This window comes from Telopea speciosissima, chromosome 4, assembly GCF_018873765.1.
Source record: "Telopea speciosissima isolate NSW1024214 ecotype Mountain lineage chromosome 4, Tspe_v1, whole genome shotgun sequence".
NCBI lineage: Eukaryota > Viridiplantae > Streptophyta > Magnoliopsida > Proteales > Proteaceae > Telopea > Telopea speciosissima.
The window spans coordinates 54,264,135-54,288,190 of NC_057919.1; the positions used below are offsets into that span (position 1 = coordinate 54,264,135).

The 24,056-nt window shown below is 40.1% G+C and overlaps 2 protein-coding genes across 3 annotated transcripts; both read right to left on the minus strand.

The window, feature by feature from the left end:
* Positions 1–2,230: 2,230 nt before the first annotated feature.
* On the minus strand, positions 2,231–5,442 carry LOC122660118 (monooxygenase 1-like). The gene is made up of 6 exons (XM_043855301.1): positions 5,315–5,442; positions 4,506–4,652; positions 3,959–4,009; positions 3,679–3,850; positions 3,332–3,560; positions 2,231–2,852 (listed from the first exon to the last, which is right to left on the minus strand). Exons 1-6 carry the CDS (start codon positions 5,389–5,391, stop codon positions 2,266–2,268), a joined length of 1,263 nt encoding a protein of 420 aa, XP_043711236.1. The 5' UTR covers positions 5,392–5,442; the 3' UTR covers positions 2,231–2,265.
* A 14,093-nt stretch (positions 5,443–19,535) lies between these two features.
* Positions 19,536–22,806, minus strand: LOC122657714 (40S ribosomal protein S8). 2 transcript variants are annotated; one of them, XR_006332343.1, is made up of 6 exons: positions 22,742–22,806; positions 22,545–22,617; positions 20,842–21,175; positions 19,911–20,080; positions 19,656–19,804; positions 19,536–19,559 (listed from the first exon to the last, which is right to left on the minus strand). XR_006332343.1 is itself a non-coding variant. In XM_043852509.1 (5 exons), the coding sequence occupies exons 1-5, from the start codon at positions 22,743–22,745 to the stop codon at positions 19,720–19,722; spliced, it is 666 nt and encodes a 221-aa protein (XP_043708444.1). In that variant the 5' UTR covers positions 22,746–22,806; the 3' UTR covers positions 19,614–19,719. The 2 variants fall into 2 exon arrangements, 1 of the variants encoding a protein (XP_043708444.1); XM_043852509.1 differs by lacking the exon at positions 19,536–19,559 and having other exon boundaries at positions 19,614–19,804.
* Positions 22,807–24,056: the final 1,250 nt, after the last annotated feature.

The following is a 24,056-nucleotide window of genomic DNA, read 5'->3' on the forward strand; positions in this document are numbered from 1 at the left end:
GGGTCCAATGTCGCAGGTTTTCATTATAGCGTGGGTTTGTCATGGTCAGAATGCCATCCGATTTATGAAATTGTTGCCAACAATGCTACCTGTGTTATTGTAGTACTTGACCCGACTTAGAATCTCAATGTTAAGGGGAAAATAAACAAATGCATTCATGCATCATATGGATGAACATACTTAGCATGCACTGAACATGTACTCTCTACTGTATGATTGTATACGGTTTAATCGCTCACTGGCTTGTGGAAGCTCATCCCTCGGGAATCTTTATTTTTCTTTAAATATGGATACTGGGATGGCGGATCTACCTGAGATTGATCCAACATACCATAGTGGTGAGGACTACGAGGCTTGGGGTACCCAGGCAGAGATGGAGCAGGGACCCAATTACCTTTGTGAGGAGTGTAGAGCACAGTAGTACGGGCTAGAGACCCAGTGACTTGAACTTTATTTTTTCTTATGCATTGAGGATGAATGTAACCAATAACTTTTGAGATTGATCTTTCTTATTACTTGATATTTAGTATTTGGTATATGTTGAAAAACTTGACTGATTGGAATAAAATGCCGCATATATAAATATGACATCATTTAGAGCTCCTATTACTTAGATTTATTATCTTTACTTATATCTGCTGTAACACTGATTTCTTTCTTATTCTTTGAATGAGAAACCAGATAGTGTACATGACACAACAAAGTGTCGATCTTGTAGATTAGTGTGGAATACAGGGATACTCCTGCCACAATACCCTAATCTTGGGATGGGGGTGTGACACTATACACCCTAGCCACCCTTTCAATGGGCTTGTATTGTTTCAAATCAATTGCTTCTTCAATTTGAGGGTTCAAAGTAATAAAAGTCATGTTGCTTCCATTGTCCATCCAATCCTAGAATTGAAATTCATTAATAGCCTCCATTACTTCCTACAAACTTTGCTCCAACATTTAAGGATAAAAGAGTACCCATTGTGTATTCATCCGGGTCTAAGGCCTCAAAGTTAATAGCTTTCTCTAGCTCATCTTCCTAAATTGGCCTTTCTAACCATCTGTCGTTGATGTAAGTTATTTGCAGGAATTCCATTTCGTTGGACATAGGATGGAGAGGGAGAGTCCTTGTATTTTATAAAAAAGGGGTTTTCTCTTTGACACCCTCAAGGTGTCAAATAATTTGTAATATTTTTTTTTTGTTTTGCCCTTTTAGTATAACACAATTTTTTTCCAATGAGGGTAATGGTGTCATTTCACATGTGTACTTGAAAAATATGCATGATGATGACACCTTTTGGGTTATTTCAACTTATTTTTGAAAACTCTTTTATACCTCTATCTTAAATGAATTTTGGGAATAGAACAAGGGGCATTTAGGAGAAGGTGCCAAGTTCTAAATACATCTAAAGAGATGTCATTTAGACACTCCATATAAAGGAAAATATACACATGCTCTTTCATATATTCCTTATTTTTCAAGCTAGTCATCCCAAAATTAAAAGGAAAAAAAAATAAACCACTCTCTAAAGAAGTCAAATCACTTCTCACGTGGCAAAATGAAGCGTCAAGAAGATTAATATCAAAAGGGGTTTGATTCAATCCAATGATTGAAAAGACAAGGAGAAAATTCTAAACAAAGTGATAAAGTGGTCCTTGTGGTCAAATTCGAGCACTAAATTTGACACATGACCAATTTAGCTCGTTACATTCCCTAAAAAGGGGGGGTGGGGAAGGACTTTGCCTGGGAGTGTAGCTCCTACGCCCAGACTCAATCTCCCGCAAAATCACCATCCTACCACCATGAAAAGCAAAAATCCCAAAGTAACAAAGTGGTCCTTGTGGTCAAATTCGACCACTAAATTTGACACATGACCAATTAAGCCCGTATCATTCCCTAAAAAAAAAAGGAAAAAAGACTTTGTCCGGGAGTGTAGCTCCCATGCCCAGACTTAGTCTCCCACAAAATGACCATCCTACCACCATGAAAAATAGAAATCGCACCCTTGTTGATGCTTTCATGTGTGCTTCCATTGGTCCCCGCACTAGCACAAAAACCGTACTCCAAGACCAAAAACCCTCCCCAAAATCATAATTCAAGGAGCTAGTTGTGCTACAATTTTGCCTAAGAATAACAATAATGACTATATTTTTAAGATACGACGATACCACATTATTCATTATTGGAACTACTACAAAAACATATTACCAAAAAACAGGACCCAATACCAAAAAAAAAAAGACCAGAAGCTTCTAAGTTAGCTATTGATGATCTTAAAGCCGACCACAATCATAAAGGGTGTGGTTAGCAACAGTGACAAAGAAGATGAAAAGAAGAATGGAACTTAAGAACTTAGTAACTGGTGATGTGGTTTGCAATAGTGTACCAATGAGATAAGTCTGTGTAGCCAACCTCAGAATCCTCATCTTTCGCTCTTTAACGTATCGATCAATTGCTTTCTCAAACTTCTTCGACATTACCTTTTCTTCTTCTTCTTGTTTCTTCTTATCCCAATTGTTCTTGCTACTTCTCTCCGAGTCCAAGCCAGCAGCTACCATTGGTTTCACGGCCATCTCTTGTTCAAAGCATCTCCCAAGCACAATTGCATCCTCTAGTGCTGCAGCACCACCTTGTCCGATGAATGGACCCATCACATGCATTGCATCTCCGGCCACTGTGACGGTTCCTTTCCTAAAGCTCTCTAGTAGTATGTCCCATGGTGCCCGGTGCCTCAAGCTATTAAATTTTAGTGAGTCAAGGTCACACTTCTTTATTAATTCTGGAAATCCTTCTGGATAGTCCTTGATTAATTCCATAGTTGAATCTCTGAAGAGCTTCGGTTCTTTCGAAATCATTGTATCTGTTTAGAAATTCATCATCATATCACAGATGTAAGGCAAAAGTTTCCCTAGTCTAAAGACAAAATAAAGGTGTCCCTTTGTGTTGTGTGTTTATTGGGATTTTGGGGTTGGGGTGAGAGCAAGGGCGGGGCAGGCAGTGGAGGTTGGGGGCGAGAGCAGGCACTATCGGAGGTGGGGTTGGTGCTGTGGGGAAGGAGGGAGGGAGATGAAGGGCCGGAGGGTTAGGACAGGGGCAATGGGTGGATGTTGGGTAGGGGAGATGGGGGTGGGACAGGGAGTTGGAATGGGGTAGTAATTAAGTAAAAAATATTAAGGCAAGAGAATGCTACCTGGTCGCGTGGCCCTTGTGCCAGCAACCAGAACCAATAATCCATCACATGGACTAACTCATGTACTGGCATATGGCAAATATTGAAATGTTATACTTCACTAGGCATAGTTATTGACTTCGACATATACTAATAATAGTTTGTGTTACCTTGAGGAGTCCGTGGTCGAGCCACAAACCAATAAACCAGCTTGTCATCGATTGGTAATCTTCCCACCAGCATATGGTTTCCCCTTATTCGAAGGAACTCATTGCTGAATCCATGTCCGTTTGGGTAATTTGTGAGACCACCCACCCCACATAGATTAAAACGCTTTGTAGGTTTCAACTCTAACCTATCTCCCACCACTGAATTTACACCATCACAACCTATTACAACCTATGTAAATAATAAATGTTAATCATCATCGTCCATCATTAATATCTATCCATACATACATACATACATACATACATACTTACAAGCAACCAAAGAAATGAGACTGATGGAATTTTACCTTAGCCTTGATGATAGTTCCATCTTGCAAATGAAGAATGGTATGGGAAGAATTAATAGGATCAGATTCCATTTTAACTATTTGGCATCCGAAACGTATCGTTCCAGATGGCAAATTCTCAGCCATGGTTTCGATAAGATCACTCCTTTTGAGGCATCGAAATTCTGTATTCCTTTAAAAGAAGAAGAAGAAAAAAAAAGTTTAGTATGTGTTTGTCAAGAACCAAATCTGAAGTCGACATTTACTGAATCAACATAAGTTGGAAATTTAAGGAACTTACCTGAATGATTCCTCTCGTTGTGTACCGTTGGAGAGGATAATATCTCGAACCCTGCAAATGCATTATATAATTAATGGGATAGGGTATCTCACGATACCAACATAAAAGGAATTGCACACTACACTAATGAGGGTGTAAAAAATGGTATCATCCATATGGGATTCACAAGGATCTCACATTGTCAGAATAGGAGAGAGTATTTCAATATCGACGCATGTGCCCAAACTTAAAACGAAAAATTTCTACCTTTGATATTGGATACCCCACGTCCCCACACAAGCTCTTATCCCCCCCCCCCCCCGAGGGGAATGATAAAAACATGATTATTGGGTTTGGTAATTTTAATCTAATATTTTTGTGAATGTTGTGTACAATTGAAAAAGGTTGTGATTGCAAATTTATAAATTTATAATAAAATAAAAAAAAAAGTAAGAGTTCGATGGTGCTCATAGGGGGTCATGAAGTGTAACTTCACTGTGCCAAATGACGCATAGATGGACTGAATTTGAAAAAGTGAAAGAGAGAGAGATGGTATAAAAGGACTTACATAAGTAGGGGAATAGCTTTGAGCCTGAGGTGATGGCCAACTCCAAGCTGATCCAAGGCACGCCATGCATTTGGGTGGAGGCCAATTCCTCCTCCTTCTGTCCTCAGAGTCTCCGCCTTCTCTAACACTTTACTCCTAATCCCCTTCCTAATCATACATCATTAGTAATAAATAATCAATATTCCGTACTTCAGCTATTCATTCATTTCATTCATAAAATTAAGTTGAATCTAATATATAAAGTTAGGGAAAGAGAACGTCACTCGGTCGGGGAGTACACATTGCCCTGCATCTTGCCTTGGTAAAGGGGCGTGCAAAATAACAGTCGCACCCCTTAAAACCCCAAAAATGACTAAGGGTATAGTGATCATTTCACATATCCCTGTGTTTTTTTTTTTCTTGGCAACTACGCACCCTTGTGTTAGGGCACAGGGTGGCGTGTTTGACGCAACTGGGTGGCATTCTTTATTCTCCCAACAAATCAAAGTCCAATACTACCCTACTACAACCAAGGATTATTTCAATTTGGAACCTCTGCTGCCGCCTGCCCGTGTGACTGGCGTACAGCCTCACACAGGGAAGGTGAAATGACTATCCTACCCACTACTCGAACACCCTACCCGAGTGGGATAGAGCGATTATTTTGCCCCAGCCTATGTGAGGCTGCAAGCCAACCACACAGACAACGGAAGCAGAGGATCACGATCCAGAATTATTTACTTTTAATTCTGAAGTCAATTGCACCAGCACACACACACACGCGAGTGCAAGCGCAAGCACACACTCACAAAACACAAAAGGGTATGTACCTGTGAAGAGCAAGGGCAGTGGCGAGGCCGCAGATTCCTCCCCCGACAATTACGATTGGCTTTTCCTCCTCTGACATTGATGATCACCCCTTTTTTCTCTCTCTCTCTCTCTCTCTCTCTCTCTCTCTCTCTCTCTCCCTCGGAGTGTTACTGAGTAGCTTAAAACTTATAGGTGGATGAGTTTGCAGTCTTCTTATTTATACACTTTTAAAGTATAAAAAGCAATGATAAATATAGTGGTGCCCGTTACAGAAAACAAATATTAGTACTGCTTGTTGCATTCTTCGATCGTTCCAAGAAAGAAAGCAAACGAATTGGCGTACACGGCACACTTCTTGGACAAGTTATGTTTGGTCAAAGCATCTTCCAAGAAAATGTGATTATGGGAAAATGTTCTCTAGGGCGGCGCCGGTCATGGTCAGCGAAATGGAAGATTTTTTTTTTATTTTTTTTTTGATAGAAATAAAATTTATTGACGCACAAACAAAGTTCCCGAAAGGTCAGCAGACTTATACTTTACATTTAGGGGGAGAATCAAGCAAAATTAAGTTTTGTTGTTCATCTGCTCCCAATGAGACAAGGCAATTAGCTACTGAGTTGGCTTCCCTAAGAGTATGCTTGAAGTGGATTTCTTCAAAGAGAGGAATTAACTGGAAACAGTCAGTAATGATTGGAGCAAACCTCCAAAGGGAGACTTGGGAATTTCTGCAAAGGATTTGTATCACGAGGAGATTGATTGTCGCTTTTGATAATCAGCTTCTTGAAGTTGAAAGTGAGGGCTGTAAGGAGAGCTCACCGCACTACCAAGGCCTCTGCTACAAGAGTAAGATTCCATCTAGTACAGCAGATAAATGTAGAGTTGTAGTTGCGACACACTCCCCCAATGCCTGCATTACCCGAATTGCCGGGGCTTGCCCCATCCACATTGAATTTGAAAAAGGATGAGGTGGAGGACTCCATTTGACCAGCCTTATCATCCTTTGCCTTGTGAATTGGAAGTGAGTACCTTGATCCCTAGCTCCTGAAATTGCTCTTAGAGTGATCTCTCTGGGGTTGAAGCTCCTCTGTCTAAAAGTTAGATCCCATTAGCTTGTCCAAATATTCCAAATAACGCTACAACATAGCGCTATCATAAGAATATTGTCCCTATTGGAATTATTCTAGTTGTTGATGAGGTTGATGATTGCTAATGAGATTGGCTGATTCCTATATTGAGTGAGTGAGCACTCCTGCTTGTTGCCATAGATGTTGCATCAAAGTACTTTCCAGAAACAAATGGCTTATCGAATGTAGTTGATGATGACAAAAAGGGCAGTAGCGAAATGGAAGACCCATCCTAATGAAAGGTGAAAATTCCATCCCTGAGATATCAGTACGCATTCTCACTCCCTGCACTCTCCACACAGAGAACGCTCTCCCATAAAAAATAAAAAAAAAATTTAATTGAACTCCAACTATGTTTGGTCAAGCCTTTCTCTCTCACATGCACATAGAATTCCTTCACGGCTAGACCAATTGGCTTATCTCTTACATGTTTGATGCAAGTCCTAAGTTCAAACACCAATTGACGCGCCTCGGTTTACACTTCACTAGCTTGCGTCATTGCCCCAAGCGCAAAGATTATAAATGACAAAAAATAAAAACCACTTGACATTTGGCTATGATATAAGTCCCAAGTTATAGAATGGACCTAAAATGCCACTGAAAAGTTTTCAGACCAGCTTTTGACACGCCTCGGTTTGTAAGTCACTAGCTGTGTCATTCCCCTCAAAATGAGTGTAGGGAATGTTCACGTACGTGAACGTACGTGAATAATTCACAGTTGTTCAAATGGAATCAATTTTGTAGGAATATTCCATCTGAATGGCTATGAGTCGTTCACCTACGTTCACGTACGTGAACATTCACCCCTTCAAAATAATAAGAACCAATTACATGCACCCCTAGTGTTTGAAACAATAACATAACACCCCCATACTTTCACTTTTTACGTGTATCCCCTAGATCATTGGGAGACTTACAAATAAACCCTTATCGTTAAGTTTAAACAATTAGTTGCAGTTAAATATTTGAAAATGGCCATATTACCTTTCATTACTGTATTTTTACCATGTTACCCTTATGTCACAAAACTCAAACCCAAACCAAAAAATGACATAACATATGGAAAAGGACCATAAGGCCCCTAAAAATTAGGCAAATGAGAGGATTGTCTTCATCTTCAATTGCTCTGGTTTCTTAGACTCTGTTCTCTTCACTGACCTCGAAACCAGATTCTGCAAACGATAGGGCTCCAAACCCACTAAACCACCTTCCCACCCCATTCATGTTGTACGTCACTCCATCTTCTCCGTCCAACATCTTCCCTGTGTAAGATCTTCCACCTTCTGTTCCATATATCCCTTCACACAGATCGGCGATTTCCAACGGAAAACTTGGGTGGGTTTTTATGTTTTGTTTTCAGTTTTGTGTTTTTCTCTTGAAAATTCTCATTTTTTGCTTTTGGTTTGTTACTGGGAAGGAGTGGAGTACCAGCAACAATGGCAACCAAGCTCCCACTTTCACTCTTTCTTGATTTCTTTCTTTCTTTCTGAACTGGGAACCCCAAAGTCCTTCAAACCCTCTCTTTCTGACGGATATGTATCCCTCTGGAGATGAATATGCACCCAAGGTTTCATTCTATCTGTAAATTTGAAGCCCAGCTTACATTGAAAGAATAACCCAACTGAAACTTCTTTTTGTTTTACTCTTTTTTGGATGCATATTGTCCTTTGTTCTGCTATTTGGTGAGAAAGCCTTACACAATCACAAAACAATGAGAAAGATGGATAGAGGAGGAACATAAGAAGTTCCTGGAAGCCTTAAAGTTGTATGGTCGTGCTTGGCGTCGGATAGAAGGTTAGCATGAGTGAAATTACTGATTCCTAAAACAATTTTCAACGTAACTTCTTTTTATTTAATAAGGGTAAATGAAAAGAGTAAAACTGTCTTTTACCTTTTAAAACTAACAACTCATTAACACCGTCAACCATCAAGGGATTAGACGTAAAAGTTGAAACTACGTGGGATGGTCTATTATTGTTTCAAACACCAGGGGGTGCATGTAATAACATTTGGCTATCTATGATTTATATTTGACCTGTGTCAAATTTCAGAGTTAAAAAGGGGGAAATTATTTCTATGAGGGAGCATGGCTCCTGCGCTCATACACAAAGAGTAGCAAAATGATCTTTCCGCCCCCATGAAAGGCGAGAATGCCTGCCAATAAATGCTTCCATGTGCTCCCATTGGCTCAGGCGTGCACAAGAGTCACACTCTCCCACAAAGAACTCTTCCCCTTAATCAAAATCTTCTACTATATTTGTCGGAATCCTTGTATTGGCAGACACCTCTCTTCATAGTTTATGTCATGGTGTGCACTAGGGGTGTCAATCAGACAATTCGGTTTGGTTTTTTTTTAGTTTCGGTGTGAGTTTCAGGGAAACCGAAACTGAACCAATAAGGACTTTTCAGATTCATCTCGGTTTCGGTTCGGGTTGGACTCGGGTTTGGTTCAATTTGTGATATCGGTTTCAATTCAGCTCGGTTCGGTTTGAAAATCGAGTACAGACGAAACTTATAACTCTTTGAAAATTGAAACTTTTTTGGACTTCGGTCGCGAGGTCTGAATAGTAGGTATGAATCATAATTCAAATATTTCTTGGTCTATTCCGTTTATTCCTTATTTGAGCTTGTCGTCGAGCTCTAAATGCCCGTGGTAAATATTTTTTACTCAGATCTTCCTTCATCTCTGCCCAATTAATAGGTGTTTTGCCTTCATACTGTAGATTTCTCTCAATAGTTCTCTACCAGTCACGGGCTTAACCCACTAGATTAGTATGAGCTAACCTCATCTTCCTAGGCTTAGATAAATCATACCAATCAAAATAATCACTTAAAGCAGTTCACCAATCACAAAATACATGCGGATCTGTTCTACCATCATAGTCCCTCAACTTGAATGCCTCTAGAGGTCTAGGTTGTTCCTTGTAGTCTCTCTATTCTCTGTTCCTTTTATTAGGGCGATGAACTTAGGATTGTCCCTGATATCTGTCTTCTTCCATGGGCAGATTGTTATCTCTAACAGGAGTAAACTGTCGTTGCTCAATTTGTTGCAACGTTTCATTGATAGTCCTCTGTTCAACCCTTATTTCTTCAGATATAGCCCTCTATTCAACAAAGAATTTTTTAAACATCTCAACCATTGCAGCCATAGGATCGGGTGCTGCTGGTAATGATCTACCATGTTCATCCATGGCCCTGGTACAACTTAATTTAGTCATAGATTGGTAGAGAACCAACTAGGAGCCAATCAACTAGAATTTGTTATGAACAGGTGAACTGGCTAGGTCAAAAATAGGGTTTTTGGTGAAATTTGAGTTAGGGTTTGGTTTTAGGGTTATGTCAAGTCAAGATAGGGAAGTCTAATAGTGTAGGTCCAAAGATGTTTTGATGGAGTTAGGTTTGTAAATTGAATGAACAACAGGTTTTAAGGTTAGGGTTTTGGGTTTCTTGAAAAGAAATCAATGGAGTTTTAGGGTTTAGGATGAGTGGATGCAGATTCCTCATTTGTAGAACAAGAGAGACTCTTGTTTTCTCTCTTACGAACTCTTAATAAGGACTAGGGAAAATTACACTACCACCCCCTAAGGTTTGTATTAAATACAGAATGACCCCCTATGTTTCTAAATTATACAGCCACACCCCCTGAGTGGACGATGTTAAATAATACATTTTAAATACCAACTTTGCCCTCTTCTAAGATTATAAACCAAAACCTATTGCAAGACAAACCCTTTTTACCGTTGTCTTCTTCCCCAAAGTTGAAGTTGCCTCCATCGCTGACCTACTACTCCACCGCACAGGTATTCGTTTATACATCTGTGTCATCTCTCCCTCATCTCTTCTCCCTCTATTCTCTCTCGGATGTTTTTTCCCCCCGCTCTCATTCATTCGCTATTAGCTCTAAAAATCTGCAAACCCAATCTGCTATTCCCTCTACGTTCACCTGTCTAGATGCCCTGGTCTTCAGGTCAAACTACGACCGTGAAATTCAATTACCTGAACCTAATTGAAATCCCAACCAAATCTTGTTCCAATCTCACTTCTCCATCCACCCTCTGAAAGTTAATCGGTCATTCACCATCTCCATTTCATAACTGAAATCATCCAATCCCATCCTCTATTTCACAGTCCAAACTGAAACCTCTTATTTTCCTTTTGCCTCTGGACCGACCCACTTCATCTCTTTCCTTCCACTAATTGAACCCTTTAATCCATCCCCTTCTTATATTCTTCTCTTTCCTTCCACTAACAAGAACCTCACTCACCATCTCTCTGATTTTGCTTTCCCACTTTAACTCCTAACAATCATCACTACCGAACCCTCTCCTTCTCTTTTTCTATTTCTTCCATTTTCCTTCCACTACATGAGAACACCCCCACCAGACCTCACCTCTTCTCTTCTACTAACCAAAATCTTAATCTGAGTAACTCATCTTATCATGATTCATGGGGTAAAGTTTTTTTATGACAGGCAGGGAAAGGGAATGAAGTCGTAAGAGCAGTATCGATTGCTACAAATTACCAGATGAGATTTAGTTCTTCTCCAACTCCATGACGCTTTTAACTTTCGAAGCATTTGATGAGTAAACAATCGCTTGTCTTCTAGCTAATTCCAGTTGAGATTTCCCATCTGAAAACCCCGAAGACTTCGCCCAAGGATATCGGTCATTTGAAGGGTAAGGTTTTTGGTCAGATTCATCAAAGAGGAGAATGAATTTTAATATAAAAATTGCAACGGACACTATGCTTTTCTCCTAAGTCTCAACAACAGACACTATGCTTCTCCTAATACAGCTATGCTTCTATAGCAAAGGGTGTGATCGAGAGAAAGAAACAGGGAATGGGCGAGAAACTAATGGAGGTAGAGAATCAAAACTGCAGAATGTGAGCGACGGAGATAGAGTAATGAGAGGATGGGAAGGGGAGAGAACTGGTGAGGGACTCCTCTGTTCTGCGAGGAGTTGCAGGTCAGCGATGGAGTTGCAAGTATTCATTTATATATCTCTATTCTGCAGAATGTTGAATAAAAAATTGCAAGAGACACTATGCTTCAATAGCAAAGGATGTGAACAAGAGAAAGAAAGAGGGAATGGGTGAGAAACTGATGGAGATGGAGAATCAAAACTGCAGAATGTGAGCGACGGAGATGGAGTAATGAGAGGATAGGAAGGGGGTGGTAAGCTCACAGCCCTAATAGGGGTTTATTAGTCATTTTATGTCATGAATTATCAACACCTTACCACTTAACGGGAATGATATAACGGAGTGGGGCTTACTGTAATAACTAACCAAAATGCAGGGGTGTAGCTGTATAATTTAGAAACATAGGGGGTCGCTCTGTATTTAATACAAACCTCAGGGGGTGGCAGTGTAATTTTTCGTAAGGCCTATGATCTATTTTTTAAGATGCCCAAAATGTCTAAGGGTCATAGGAGGTTACCCACGTCTAAGGTTGTGTTCCTCATCCAAACTCTTAGAGATCTCCTTGATCTTAAGGGGACATGTTAGATAAGCTAAGAAAATGGAGGTAGAGTCTATTAAGCAACCAAGACTAAGGATGTGGTGGATTGAAACTGCATTAGTTGCCTCAATTAGATTTGTAAGGGTCATTGGAAGGGTTTAGATAAGTCTTTTGGTAGACAGTGAAATAAGGCCAATGCATAAGCTAGAAATTTTTTACTTAAGAGTCCAAAATACTGTAATTACCCAAAGTTGGTGTCGAATTGGAATCCTACGACAAGCACTGAAGTGTGGCCAGGGACTTCGCAGCTTCTCTTTTTAATCAACTATAATTTGAGTACTTGGTAGGATGATTCTAACTTCTCCCCGGTTCAGTCCAAAGTGGTGACGGAGTTGGAAACGGAAGTGGAGGTGAAGATGGGGTCAAGTATGGGAGTGGGGTTGAGAGGGGCAAACTTGGAAATATATTCATTTTAGGGTAGGATGAAGCTCACAATGAACTCCAAACGTTGAGAGTGTCAAACTTTGAAATATATTAGTTTAGGATAGGACTAAACTCTCAAGGAACCCTAAACGTCACTTTTAAAACATTTAGGATAGAACTAAGCTCACAAGGAACCCCAAACCTCACTTTTAAAACCTCAAGTATCTCAAATATACTTTATCAAACATTGAGTACCTATAATTCCGCTATTTATGCAATGGCTAAGTCAATATGATTTGGGAGCACTTTCTAGGATCGCCAAAATCCTTTGGGAGCCTAGATGAAGATGAACTAGGTCCAAATTCAGTTGTAGTCCAATTGGATATTATAACACCACCTGGTCGCATAGCGCACGCCATCCCTGCACCCAAACATAGGGGCATGCAAAATGATCGTCGTACCCCTTGAAAAGATGAAAATGACCAAGAGTGTGGTAGTCAATTCACGCGCCCCTATGTCGGGCGTAGGGATAATGTGCACTGCACGATCGGGTGGCGTTCTTTATCCCTCAAATTTATTATTTGAATCTATGTTGCAATCTATTATAATTTTAAGGGAATAGAACGCTACCTGGTTGTGTACTAGGCGTGGTCACCACGCCTAGACACATAACCTCCTTGGGTGTTACACCCGCACCCCAAATATCCCCTTGTACCTCGGGGCAATCTAGACCTTACCCAGTGGGTAATGCCTTATGGCTATGGTCAACACTGATGACCTTGAACTAGAAATATCATAGAAAGGACCCCCTCGAAGACTTGGAAATGTGGGCCAAAGCCCCGCCATTTTCCTTGAAGTTTGGGCCATGACAGCAGCACCGGAGTCACGATCGGATCCACTTCTGGTGAGTCCGATCGATAATCCGCCAGTGCTATCATTAGTTTTTTTGGTTTATTTTCCTGTGGGACCCACACCCCCGTGTCCTAGGTACCCTAATTGATCCCTTGGACCATATGAACCCCTACCCATACCATGGATTGGTTGTTTGGACCATGAAGTGGGCCCACAAAGCCTAACTTAGGTAATTAATGGGTTTTATACACCCTAGCCTAAACCAAACAAGACCTAAGACCAATAAGCCTAAGTGAGGCTTCGACCCAACCCAAACAGACCCTAACCTATTAGATGGACCTAATGGTCTATAGCCTGAACCAAACATGGCCTAATGCCTACCCCAAAGCCCATTTTAAAGCCTAAAGACCCAACTACATCCTAAAGACCCCTAACCAAACACATCCTAAGGTCCCTTCTACCCCTTTAAAACAAAAAAAAAGAAACCCTTTTATTCTCTTATCTCTCCCCCTCCCCAAAACTGTGGAGGAGAAGAGACAAGAGAAGGAGAAGAAGGAGCAAGAAAGAGGGAAGTAGGAGTGGAAGAGGAATGAGAGGGGAAGGGAAGAAGATGGGAGCTATGCCAAAATGGTTGGCTGCCCCACATCTCCTCCTCTTGTTGACTGGACCAAGAAGGAAGAAGAAGGTGAAGGAGAAGAGATGGAAAGGAAGGGAGGAGAGCATGAAGGCTCACCTAGCCTTGGACTCCACTCCTCCATTGGAGCTCCTCACCAAGGTAAGACTCCAAGCTTAATACCTCTCTCTCTCCATTTCCCTTTTTGTATTTTGGTAGACTCCTTGAGCTTGGGTGACCTAGAGTTCCATTTGGGACTCAAGGTAGAGCTCGGTCCCTAGTTGGAGCTCTAATGGAGATGACCTAGGTAAGGTTTAACCCCTTGGTGCTGCAATTGCAGCCATTGTTGGAGAATTTGGGTTTTAGACTTTCAAACCCATCTCTTTGGTCCAAATATAGACCCCAATCTTGTGGATCTTGGATCCATGAGCTTAAGCCTAGGTTCTAGTGACCCTAGGAATGCTTAGACACCCCTCCCCTGTCTCTGAGATGCTATGGAGCTCCAAGCTCCATGTTGGAGCTGAAACTCCTTGAAATCTCGGAAGAGACTACCGGCGGACGAACAATCGAATCCATCTATCGTGGTACCGTCCGTCAGTCCGCCCAGTATAAACCCTGTGTGTTGGTCTGAGCGGACGAAGGCACGGATTCACCCTGTTTGCCTCCGCCCGGGACCTGTTGCTCTTGGGTCTGTCTCAGGAAATCGAACGAATACAGGGGCAGACCCAAGAAGCACATCCACCCATGGATCCGTTCCCTTTTATGGTTGTCCCAAGTGTCGAACGGATCAACCACCGGACTCAAGTAAGAAGTTCCGCTCGTGGGTCCGCTTGCTCTGACTTAACCTTTTGGCCTAAACGGAGTCAGGGATGGATTCACCACTGCTAAGACTGCCCGTGAGTCCACTCGTGCTGTCTTGGTTGAAACTTGGTTTTAACCTTGAGGACCTAGCATAGGACCCTTCTATACTTGTTTTAATGCCTTTTTTTTATATATATGTTAGGTTGGTGCACCGGTGAGATTCATGTGAACCACGTCGGATGACACCCGATGCCCGGGGAGATTCATGCCAATCACTCCCGGTGACACCTATGCTTGGTGAGTGGGTTCTGGGTGATTTTGTTGGGTTTGAATAATATATAATTGCTAATATTAAGCATGCTATAGTATATTTATAAGCATTGTGCACATTGCATTATTATTCAAATATGATTTGTTATGAATGTAATAGCATGCTCACCACTGTATCAGGCTACGGTGCCATGTGTGCCAGTACCGGAACCCTAATTTATTTAATTATGAAAACTGTTGTATGTCATCCTGATCTATATGTGTCGTGTCGTGCCGTGCTGGTACCCGGATACTAGATGGAATGGGACGTTGATGCACCCGAAATATCTCTCGGGATGATAGGCCCTGCATATAGTATATCTGCGGCTAGGATGCTTGTTCCCTTATGCTACGACCCTTGCCAACAGGGGTTTATGTGTTGGATAGTCTGAGCATCTGCAGTCTGTGGAGGTGGGAGAGGCCAAGGCAGGGGTAGTGATGGCTATCGGGGTTTACCACTGGATGGTCATGATGGCTTCTACCGGGCGCAGGTCCCTTCGTGATAATTGAGGTCTCACTGAGACGATAGGATAAGTGACCCTCAGTGTTTCCCGAGTTATCATAGTAGCATATACTTGACCGATAGAATTGTGTGCTAGGTAGAAAATGAATCTAACATTAGCATGCATCATTCTGTTTGATATTGATTGTGTGATGTGTGCGCATTCCCCTTTGCTCCCTCACTAGCTAGTGTAGCTAACCCCGTTGTACAACCTCTTTTTAGTTTATATGCAGATAGCCTCTTGACGAGCACCGTTGGATGCGGATCAAGTGGAACTGATGACTGTGACTTGGATGTAGATGTACACCCAAGCATTCGAGCCCTTGGGGCAATTGTTTATTATTATTTAATTTCTGTATTCATTTCACAACCATGTATAAACTGTATGTTTACTTATTAGGAAAAATTGAATGGTTACGAACAGTGATATTGTACTATGTGTTATCATTAGAGAACCGATGCTCTACAATTTCACATATTTCAATTTGATTTCGCTTCCGCTAACTCTGTGATTGGAACAATTTATTCCTTTCAATACGTTCCTTTCTGTCGTCATAATGTGATGACAGGGTGGACTGTGGGTCGGGACATTGCATCTGTGATCCTGGTAGGTGTTGGGATGATGTGTGATTGTCCCAGTCATACCCCTATATGGCAAAATATCTTACATCGGGATAGGGGGGTGACATTGGGTCACCTGAAATTTCCGCCTTTACATGGGGGCAAGGCGATCATTTGTAGATGCCCCAAGGAAATTATGTGTCTAGGCATGATCGCCATGACTAGCACATGACTAGGTTGCGTTCTTTCTCTCTTACTTTTAATAGGCTAGGTAATGGTAGAGTTTGATTTAAAGTTCGTTTCAGTTCTAGAGTAAAGTTGTATTTTTTTGGATAAGGATTAGGAGCCTTTTATTATCTTCTTTAAATACATTTATTATTTGGATCTATTTAGTAATCTTCTATTTTACTGTTTTTTGTTTTTTAGAAAATCTTCTATTTTACTTTTAATAGGCTAGGTAGTGGTAGATTTTGACTTAGAATTTGTTTCAGCTCTAGAGTAAAGTTGTATTTTAGTTTTGGATAAGGATTAGGAGCCTTGTATTATCTTCTTTATATACATGGTTGTTGCCCACAAAAGACAGTTTAGAAGATGGAATACAAAAGGGTTACCTGGGGTATGAGGCTCCCACCATTGTGGAGTCTGGGGAGGGTCATAAATTTATAATGTATGCAACCTTAACCCTCGTTTAGCAGAGAGACTGTTGCCAAACTCAAACCCGCGATCAATAGGTCGCAATGAAGTTATTTACTGTTATACCAAGACCCGTCCTCTGTTTTGAAAATGGAATATTGACTGAAAATTGAGAATTATTTCACGGGTTGTAACTTGGGTCACCTGAAATTTCCGCCTTTACATGGGGGCAAGGCGATCATTTCTAGATGCCCCAAGGCAATTATGTGTCTAGGCATGATCGCCATGACTAGCACATGACTAGGTTGCGCTCTTTCTCTCTTACTTTTAATTGGCTAGGTAATGGTAGAGTTTGATTTAAAGTTCGTTTCAGTTCTAGAGTAAAGTTGTATTTTTTTTGGATAAGGATTAGGAGCCTTTTATTATCTTCTTTAAATACACTTATTATTTGGATCTATTTAGTAATCTTCTATTTTACTGTTTTTTGTTTTTAAGAAAATCTTCTATTTTACTGTTAATAGGCTAGGTAGTGGTAGATTTTGACTTAGAATTTGTTTCAGCTCTAGAGTAAAGTTGTATTTTAGTTTTGGATAAGGATTAGGAGCCTTGTATTATCTTCTTTATATACATGGTTGTTGCCCACAAAAGACAGTTTTGAAGATGGAATACAAAAGGGTTAACTGGGGTATGAGGCTCCCACCATTGTGGAGTCTGGGGAGGGTCATAAATTTATAATGTATGCAACCTTAACCCTCGTTTAGCAGAGAGACTGTTGCCAAACTCAAACCCGCGATCAATAGGTCACAATGAAGCTCTTTACTGTTATACCAAGACCCGTCCTCTGTTTTGAAAATGGAATATTGACTGAAAATTGAGAATTATTTCACGGGTTGTAACTTGGGTCACCTGAAATTTCCGCCTTTACATGGGGGCAAGGCGATCATTTCTAGATGCCCCAAGGCAATTATGTGTCTAGGCATGATCGCCATGACTAGCACATGACTAGGTTGCGTTCTTTCTCTCTTACTTTTAATAGACTAGGTAACGGTAGAGTTTGATTTAAAGTTCGTTTCAGTTCTAGAGTAAAGTTGTATTTTTTTGGATAAGGATTAGGAGCCTTTTATTATCTTCTTTAAATACATTTATTATTTGAATCTATTTAGTAATCTTTTATTTTACTGTTTTTTGTTTTTTAGAAAATCTTCTATTTTACTGTTAATAGGCTAGGTAGTGGTAGATTTTGACTTAGAATTTGTTTCAGCTCTAGAGTAAAGTTGTATTTTAGTTTTGGATAAGGATTAGGAGCCTTGTATTATCTTCTTTATATACATGGTTGTTGCCCACAAAAGACAGTTTTGAAGATGGAATACAAAAGGGTTACCTGGGGTATGAGGCTCCCACCATTGTGGAGTCTAGGGAGGGTCATAAATTTATAATTTATGCAACCTTAACCCTCGTTTAGCAGAGGGACTGTTGCCAAACTCAAACCCACGATCAATAGGTCGCAATGAAGCTCTTTACTGTTATACCAAGACCCGTCCTCTGTTTTGAAAATGGAATATTGACTGAAAATTGAGAATTATTTCACGGGTTGTAACTTGGGTCACCTGAAATTTCCGCCTTTACATGGGGGCAAGGTGATCATTTCTAGATGCCCCAAGGCAATTATGTGTCTAGGCATGATCGCCATGACTAGCACATGACTAGGTTGCGTTCTTTCTCTCTTACTTTTAATAGGCTAGGCAATGGTAGAGTTTGATTTAAAGTTCGTTTCAGTTCTAGAGTAAAGTTGTATTTTTTTGGATAAGGATTAAGAGCCTTTTATTATCTTCCTTAAATACATTTATTATTTGGATCTATTTAGTAATCTTCTATTTTACTGTTTTTTGTTTTTTAGAAGATCTTCTATTTTACTTTTAATAGGCTAGGTAGTGGTAGATTTTGACTTAGAATTTGTTTCAGCTCTAGAGTAAAGTTGTATTTTAGTTTTGGATAAGGATTAGGCACCTTGTATTATCTTCTTTATATACATGGTTGTTGCCCACAAAATACAGTTTTGAAGATGGAATACAAGATGGAATACAAAAGGGTTACCTGGGGTATGAGGCTCCCACCATTGTGGAGTCTGGGGAGGGTCATAAATTTATAATGTATGCAACCTTAACCCTCGTTTGGCAGAGAGACTGTTGCCAAACTCAAAACCCACGATCAATAGGTCGCAATGAAGCTATTTACTATTATACCAAGACCCGTCCTCTGTTTTGAAAATGAAACATTGACTGAAAATTGAGAATTATTTCACGGGCTTAACTTGTGAGTAGTGCAAGCTGCTCGCTCTCTCTCCCCCCCCCCCACCCCTACCCTTCCCTCTTTGCTTGTCCCTCCTCTTCTAATTCTTTCGTCCTCAGTCATATTGTGTTGCTTCTCTCCTTCCCCTTTGCCAATGATCTTTTGTTGTTTCCCTTCTGTTCTCTGTTAGTGGTACTGTGTGGCTGAGAGAGCAAACGCCAGAGCCCTGTAACCCCTCCACTATATGGAGGGCTCTTTTAAAGTTCACTTGTATACCTTACAAAGACTTCTCTGTGGTGAGTTGCAAACCAGCAACTACAGCTTCTTGTTACCTTACCTCCAGATCTGATTTCAGAGGTTCGATTATCTCCTTTCACTTGCTGATTCAGGAACTCCTTATTGCATTTGATACATTATTAAGTTGAAGAGTCTCCCCTATAATCTCAGAAAGATTAGATCTCCATCGAATAAGTTTAGCCCTACGATATAAATTTGTTTCCTCTGTCCTTTTACTTATCAATTTAAACCATGGAAAATCTAGTTATTTATAAGTTTGTCATTCCCCTCTAGTGCTTAAGACTTTTGCGAGTCGGGTGAGCACATAGTGCTGAACAAATTAATAGACCAAATCTAAAAGAAGCCCGGTTGAATTTGTCAGTACATTTCACTGAACATGAAAATCCAGTTCTTGGCAACACTACTGAAATTTTCTCATCTCTAACCACTTAAAATGCATATCAAAATTTTTCAAAAGTCTGTGATCAGCAACCACATCATCCTCCTAAGCACGAACAACATAACAAGAAAACCTAATGCCAAAAGAAGGGAAAATTGAAACACCTGCAACAAGGATTTGCTTAAGCAGCACCAGCACTACCCTTGCCTTTCTTCCTCTGGATCTTCTTCATATAGAACTCCAACTCCTTCCCTTCCAATATGTACCTGTTGAATGGAGTTACAAGGCACAGTTAACAACAATAAAACCCAACCAGACCAGAATGGACGAGCAATAGCAAAAAAGAAAAATACTAAATACATTTCTACTCACCCATCACATCTGCCACATTGGCCAGGGCGAGAAGAGATACAAGCCAACAACCTCCCACTGCCAAATTGCTCTTCAATATGGGTGTCAAGTTTACGATCCTGAAGACGCTTCTCCAGCTTCCTCTGGACATGTTTGCTCTTCTTTGTTTCCTCTGCAGGAGCTTCTCCTTCCTGCAACAAGTAGCAAGAGGGAAAAATTACATAAATTAAAGTAAATGATATTTAATGTGGAATAGTAGAACAACAAATTTATTGCAGTGAATGACATGATGGCAGATTATACTCTCAAAGACAGCCACTCGAGGCATCGCATTGGAGGGCGCCTAGGCTCCTAGTTGGTGTCACCTTGTGTCTAGACCCCATCCAACGCTTTGGATAGCCTAGGCGACATAACTATGTCCGCATGCATATCATCGTACAGGCATATGCTGCCTGTAACATACATGATGCATAATTCCAAAACTAGAATTCACTAAAGCAAGTAATACAGCAGCAAGACTTAAGTCAACCAAACCTACATGAAAAATAACTCATGCAAATTGAAACATGAAAGAGCATCTCAGTACGTTTATATTTTCCAAACATTCTACTAGACCTAGTATTTTTCACTTATTTGCTTTCAATATCAATTGTCTCATTACCTTCAAAATGACTAGATTTGTTAATAAAATTATTGAATAGCAACCTCATGATCCCACTAGTTACACTATATACATATATGTCTTATAAGCAAGACAGTAACCCAATGTCCAAAATTCTCATTACTGAAAATGTCATCTACATGTGACAATAAAAAAAGATATTTTAAAAAGAAGCAAAAAAATGGAATTCAAAATTAGTACACCCCTATTCTAAGCAATAATTTTCTCCATCAATAATACAACATAAAATGAAGCCTGTTACCAACATTTTAAAAATACGACGCAATGTACCTCAGTTGATTCCTTCTTGGCAGCCGCCACCTTCTTCTTCCTGCCAATATCAACACCATAGTGCTGAAGGTACCATTGCTTAAATGGAGCAGCATCAACCTGAACAATTGCACTCTTTACTAGGGTCTGCGTCCGGACAAGTTCATTGTTTGAGGCATTGTAGACCACATCAAGGAGACGTGTCTTACGGGTGACAGCCTCACTTCCCCATGAGAAATTTCCTGTATCCAACCTGAGGGCCCTCCATTTTACATTGCCTCCTCTAACACGGATTCTCCGAACAGTCTTGTTGCTCGACAGTTTAGTGTTGGCTGGCTGGCGACCGAGTTCATACCTTTACAAACAAAAGAAAAAAAGAGAAAAATAGCACAATAAGCAATAAGATATTTTGAATGAAATGATATTATTGATCTCAAGCCATCCATTGAACCCCCACCTGTATGCTAGACTTTCTTGGTAGGTGAATGGAGAAGCATATTACACAAAAGATCTAAAAACAACGATACAGCCAAGGTGGCTCGCAAAGGGATAAGACCCAAACAAACGAAACAAAACAACCATTAAAGGGAAGATAAGCAAAGTGACAAGACCCAAACAAACGAAACAAAACAACCTTTAAAAGGATGATAAACAAAAGACCAGCATGAAGAAAAAACCAACAAAAGGGAAGATACATCAAAACAATAGGAGGGAGAAACAAAAATCAAAGATGATACATCAAAATCTAGAGGGAAGAAATAAGAGAAAGATCCCAAGAAAAGGCAAGATGCCTTTCTCTTATAGTGTTTGAGCTCAAAGAACAAATGGGGACAATTTTGTTTCTGATCTAAAAAGTAACGGCTTCCTAAATCTGATCAGTCAAATGCGTCAAGTACGACATATTGATCCACATTAACTGGAAAAACATGAGATAAGACATTTGTGCAACCCAAATCAATAACTGTTTCCCCAATGTTAACTTCACATATATAACCCAAGCTTTAATTGTTCACGCAATTACAGGCCATTTTCTTACTGTTGCCTACGATTTGCCAGCCAGGCTTGAGCACTAAGCTGAAAGTTTAAGAAATTCAGTCATCTAGACTATACAGTCATCCACGAGTAACATTGGAAATTATATAGGGGGATTTGAAGTATGCACAAAATCAGTTCCTGTGCCAGACGTGTGAAGACCACATACACATATAGATTGTTCTGCTATCAATCTGCCAGAGTAAGCACTCAGTTTAAAACAATGTAAGGTTTACACGCAGATTTTCCAAACAGAAAAACAACACAAAAGATGGAGCTAACCATATCTTAATGCACTCTAATCCTATACTTCTGTTGATCTTAGATACGTATGAATCCAAAAACGAAAAAGAAAATTCAAAGTTCGAAGCTTTATCGGAATCAAACCAATAAACAACCAAATGATCCCAAAACTAATCAGCAATCACATAAAAAGGCCTTCTCAAATAGGGAAAAAGGTAAACCAAGACAATCCGATCTTCAGTTAAATTAATATCAAACTAGCAGATCAGAGGGACAACAAACAAGAAAAAAAATTCGACCGAATAATTGGTAAATTACGCAAGCCAGATCCAAATTTCGATCGAGCTAAAAGCGCCATTTTAATGTGTTATATTACAAGTGTTTATTCTCCATAACCCATATAAAAGGATAGAAACAAATGACAAAAAATAAGTAACAAGAAAACTTACTTTCTCTTCTTCCTCCATGCCTTCTTCTTTCCACCAGTGGAACGCCTTTTGTGCATGGAGTCCCGAGAGATACCTGAGACAACGATGCGAAGCCATGAGAAGAACAGAGCGAGTTGCAGAGACAGTAAATTGAAATATTAGAGTTTTTGGCAGGTTTAGAGAGAGATCGAATACGAAGAAGAGTTAAGGTTACATACCCATCTTTGCTGAGCGGCGGAGAGACGATGGACAAGAACTGTCAGGAACGAACGAACGCACTCGCTCTCTAACCTTTCTGGGATTACCCCTTCGATATAAAAGCCCTAACCCTAACCCTCACCCAAGCAACTGAGTGCAAACGAAAAGGACGGCAATCACTGTTTTCCTTGGATTTGAACCGTTCGATGACATCTCGTCATTTCCTAGTAGTAGTACAACCAATGACTGCGAGTCTAATAAAAGATACCAATCTGATGGATCCTATACAGGGCCAAATCCTAGTTGTATGTGTGAGCCCTACGGCACAAAAGAATTTCAATCCCAAACCAAAGGGTTTGGAACTTTGGATTGGTTAGGTTTTGGTTCTTCTGTTCGGTTTTGATTCAATTCAAGATATACTACATGGAAATCAAAACCGAATTGAAACAGAAAAAGAGGCAATTTTTCAAACCATAATTAAATCGGGGGTTTGGTTTCGGTTCAGTTTTTATTTGGTTTATTATTCGGTTTTGATCCAATCTGTATTTTGTTTGAGTTCTATTTTAGGAAGTGTTTGGTTCAGTTATTCTGAAAAATTAGACTCTGATTCTGGATTGAATTCCTTAAAATCAGTTCCTGTGGATTCGTAACTTTGAAATTTAACTGTTTGGTTACTTTGATTCTATAACTTGAATCTTCCTGAATAACTGTTTGGTTAGCCTGATTCTATGTCTTGATTCTTCCTGAAAAACTATTTGGTTACCCTGAGTCTGTCAGGTGGATTCATGCTGAATCTATATGAAAAACCGTTTGACTACCCTGAGTCTGTGAGATAGATTTATCCTGAATCTATCTAAATAGTATTGCTCACATAATTCCCTACCATATGAATTATGTCTGTTGGGTATTTGGTTTGGATTCCAATTAAAACATATCGTGCCACTGTAGATACCATATATCCTTTTTGTCTCCAGATATCAGAAGTACACTAGCCTTCAAATATTTTTTTCCTAAAGAAAGAAATTGATGTGTGACAGAAAAAAAGATAATGGAAAACATCACTTGAGATTGTGTAGATTATTGCCATAACTAACTATGTTATGAACAGTTGAATAAAAAGGGTTTTGGTGGATTCGAACCACCATCCCTAGAACATGCTCATGTTGGTTTTGGTGGATTCGATCCACCATCTCTAGAACATGCTCATGTTCCAAGTGCTCTACCAATTTAAGCTAAAGACCCATCAAGTGGAGCTTGGAATTTATAAATAACCATGAGACCTTGCCACAAAACCTATCGGGGTCCAAATTCACGTGGTCCAATAAGCAAAAACCA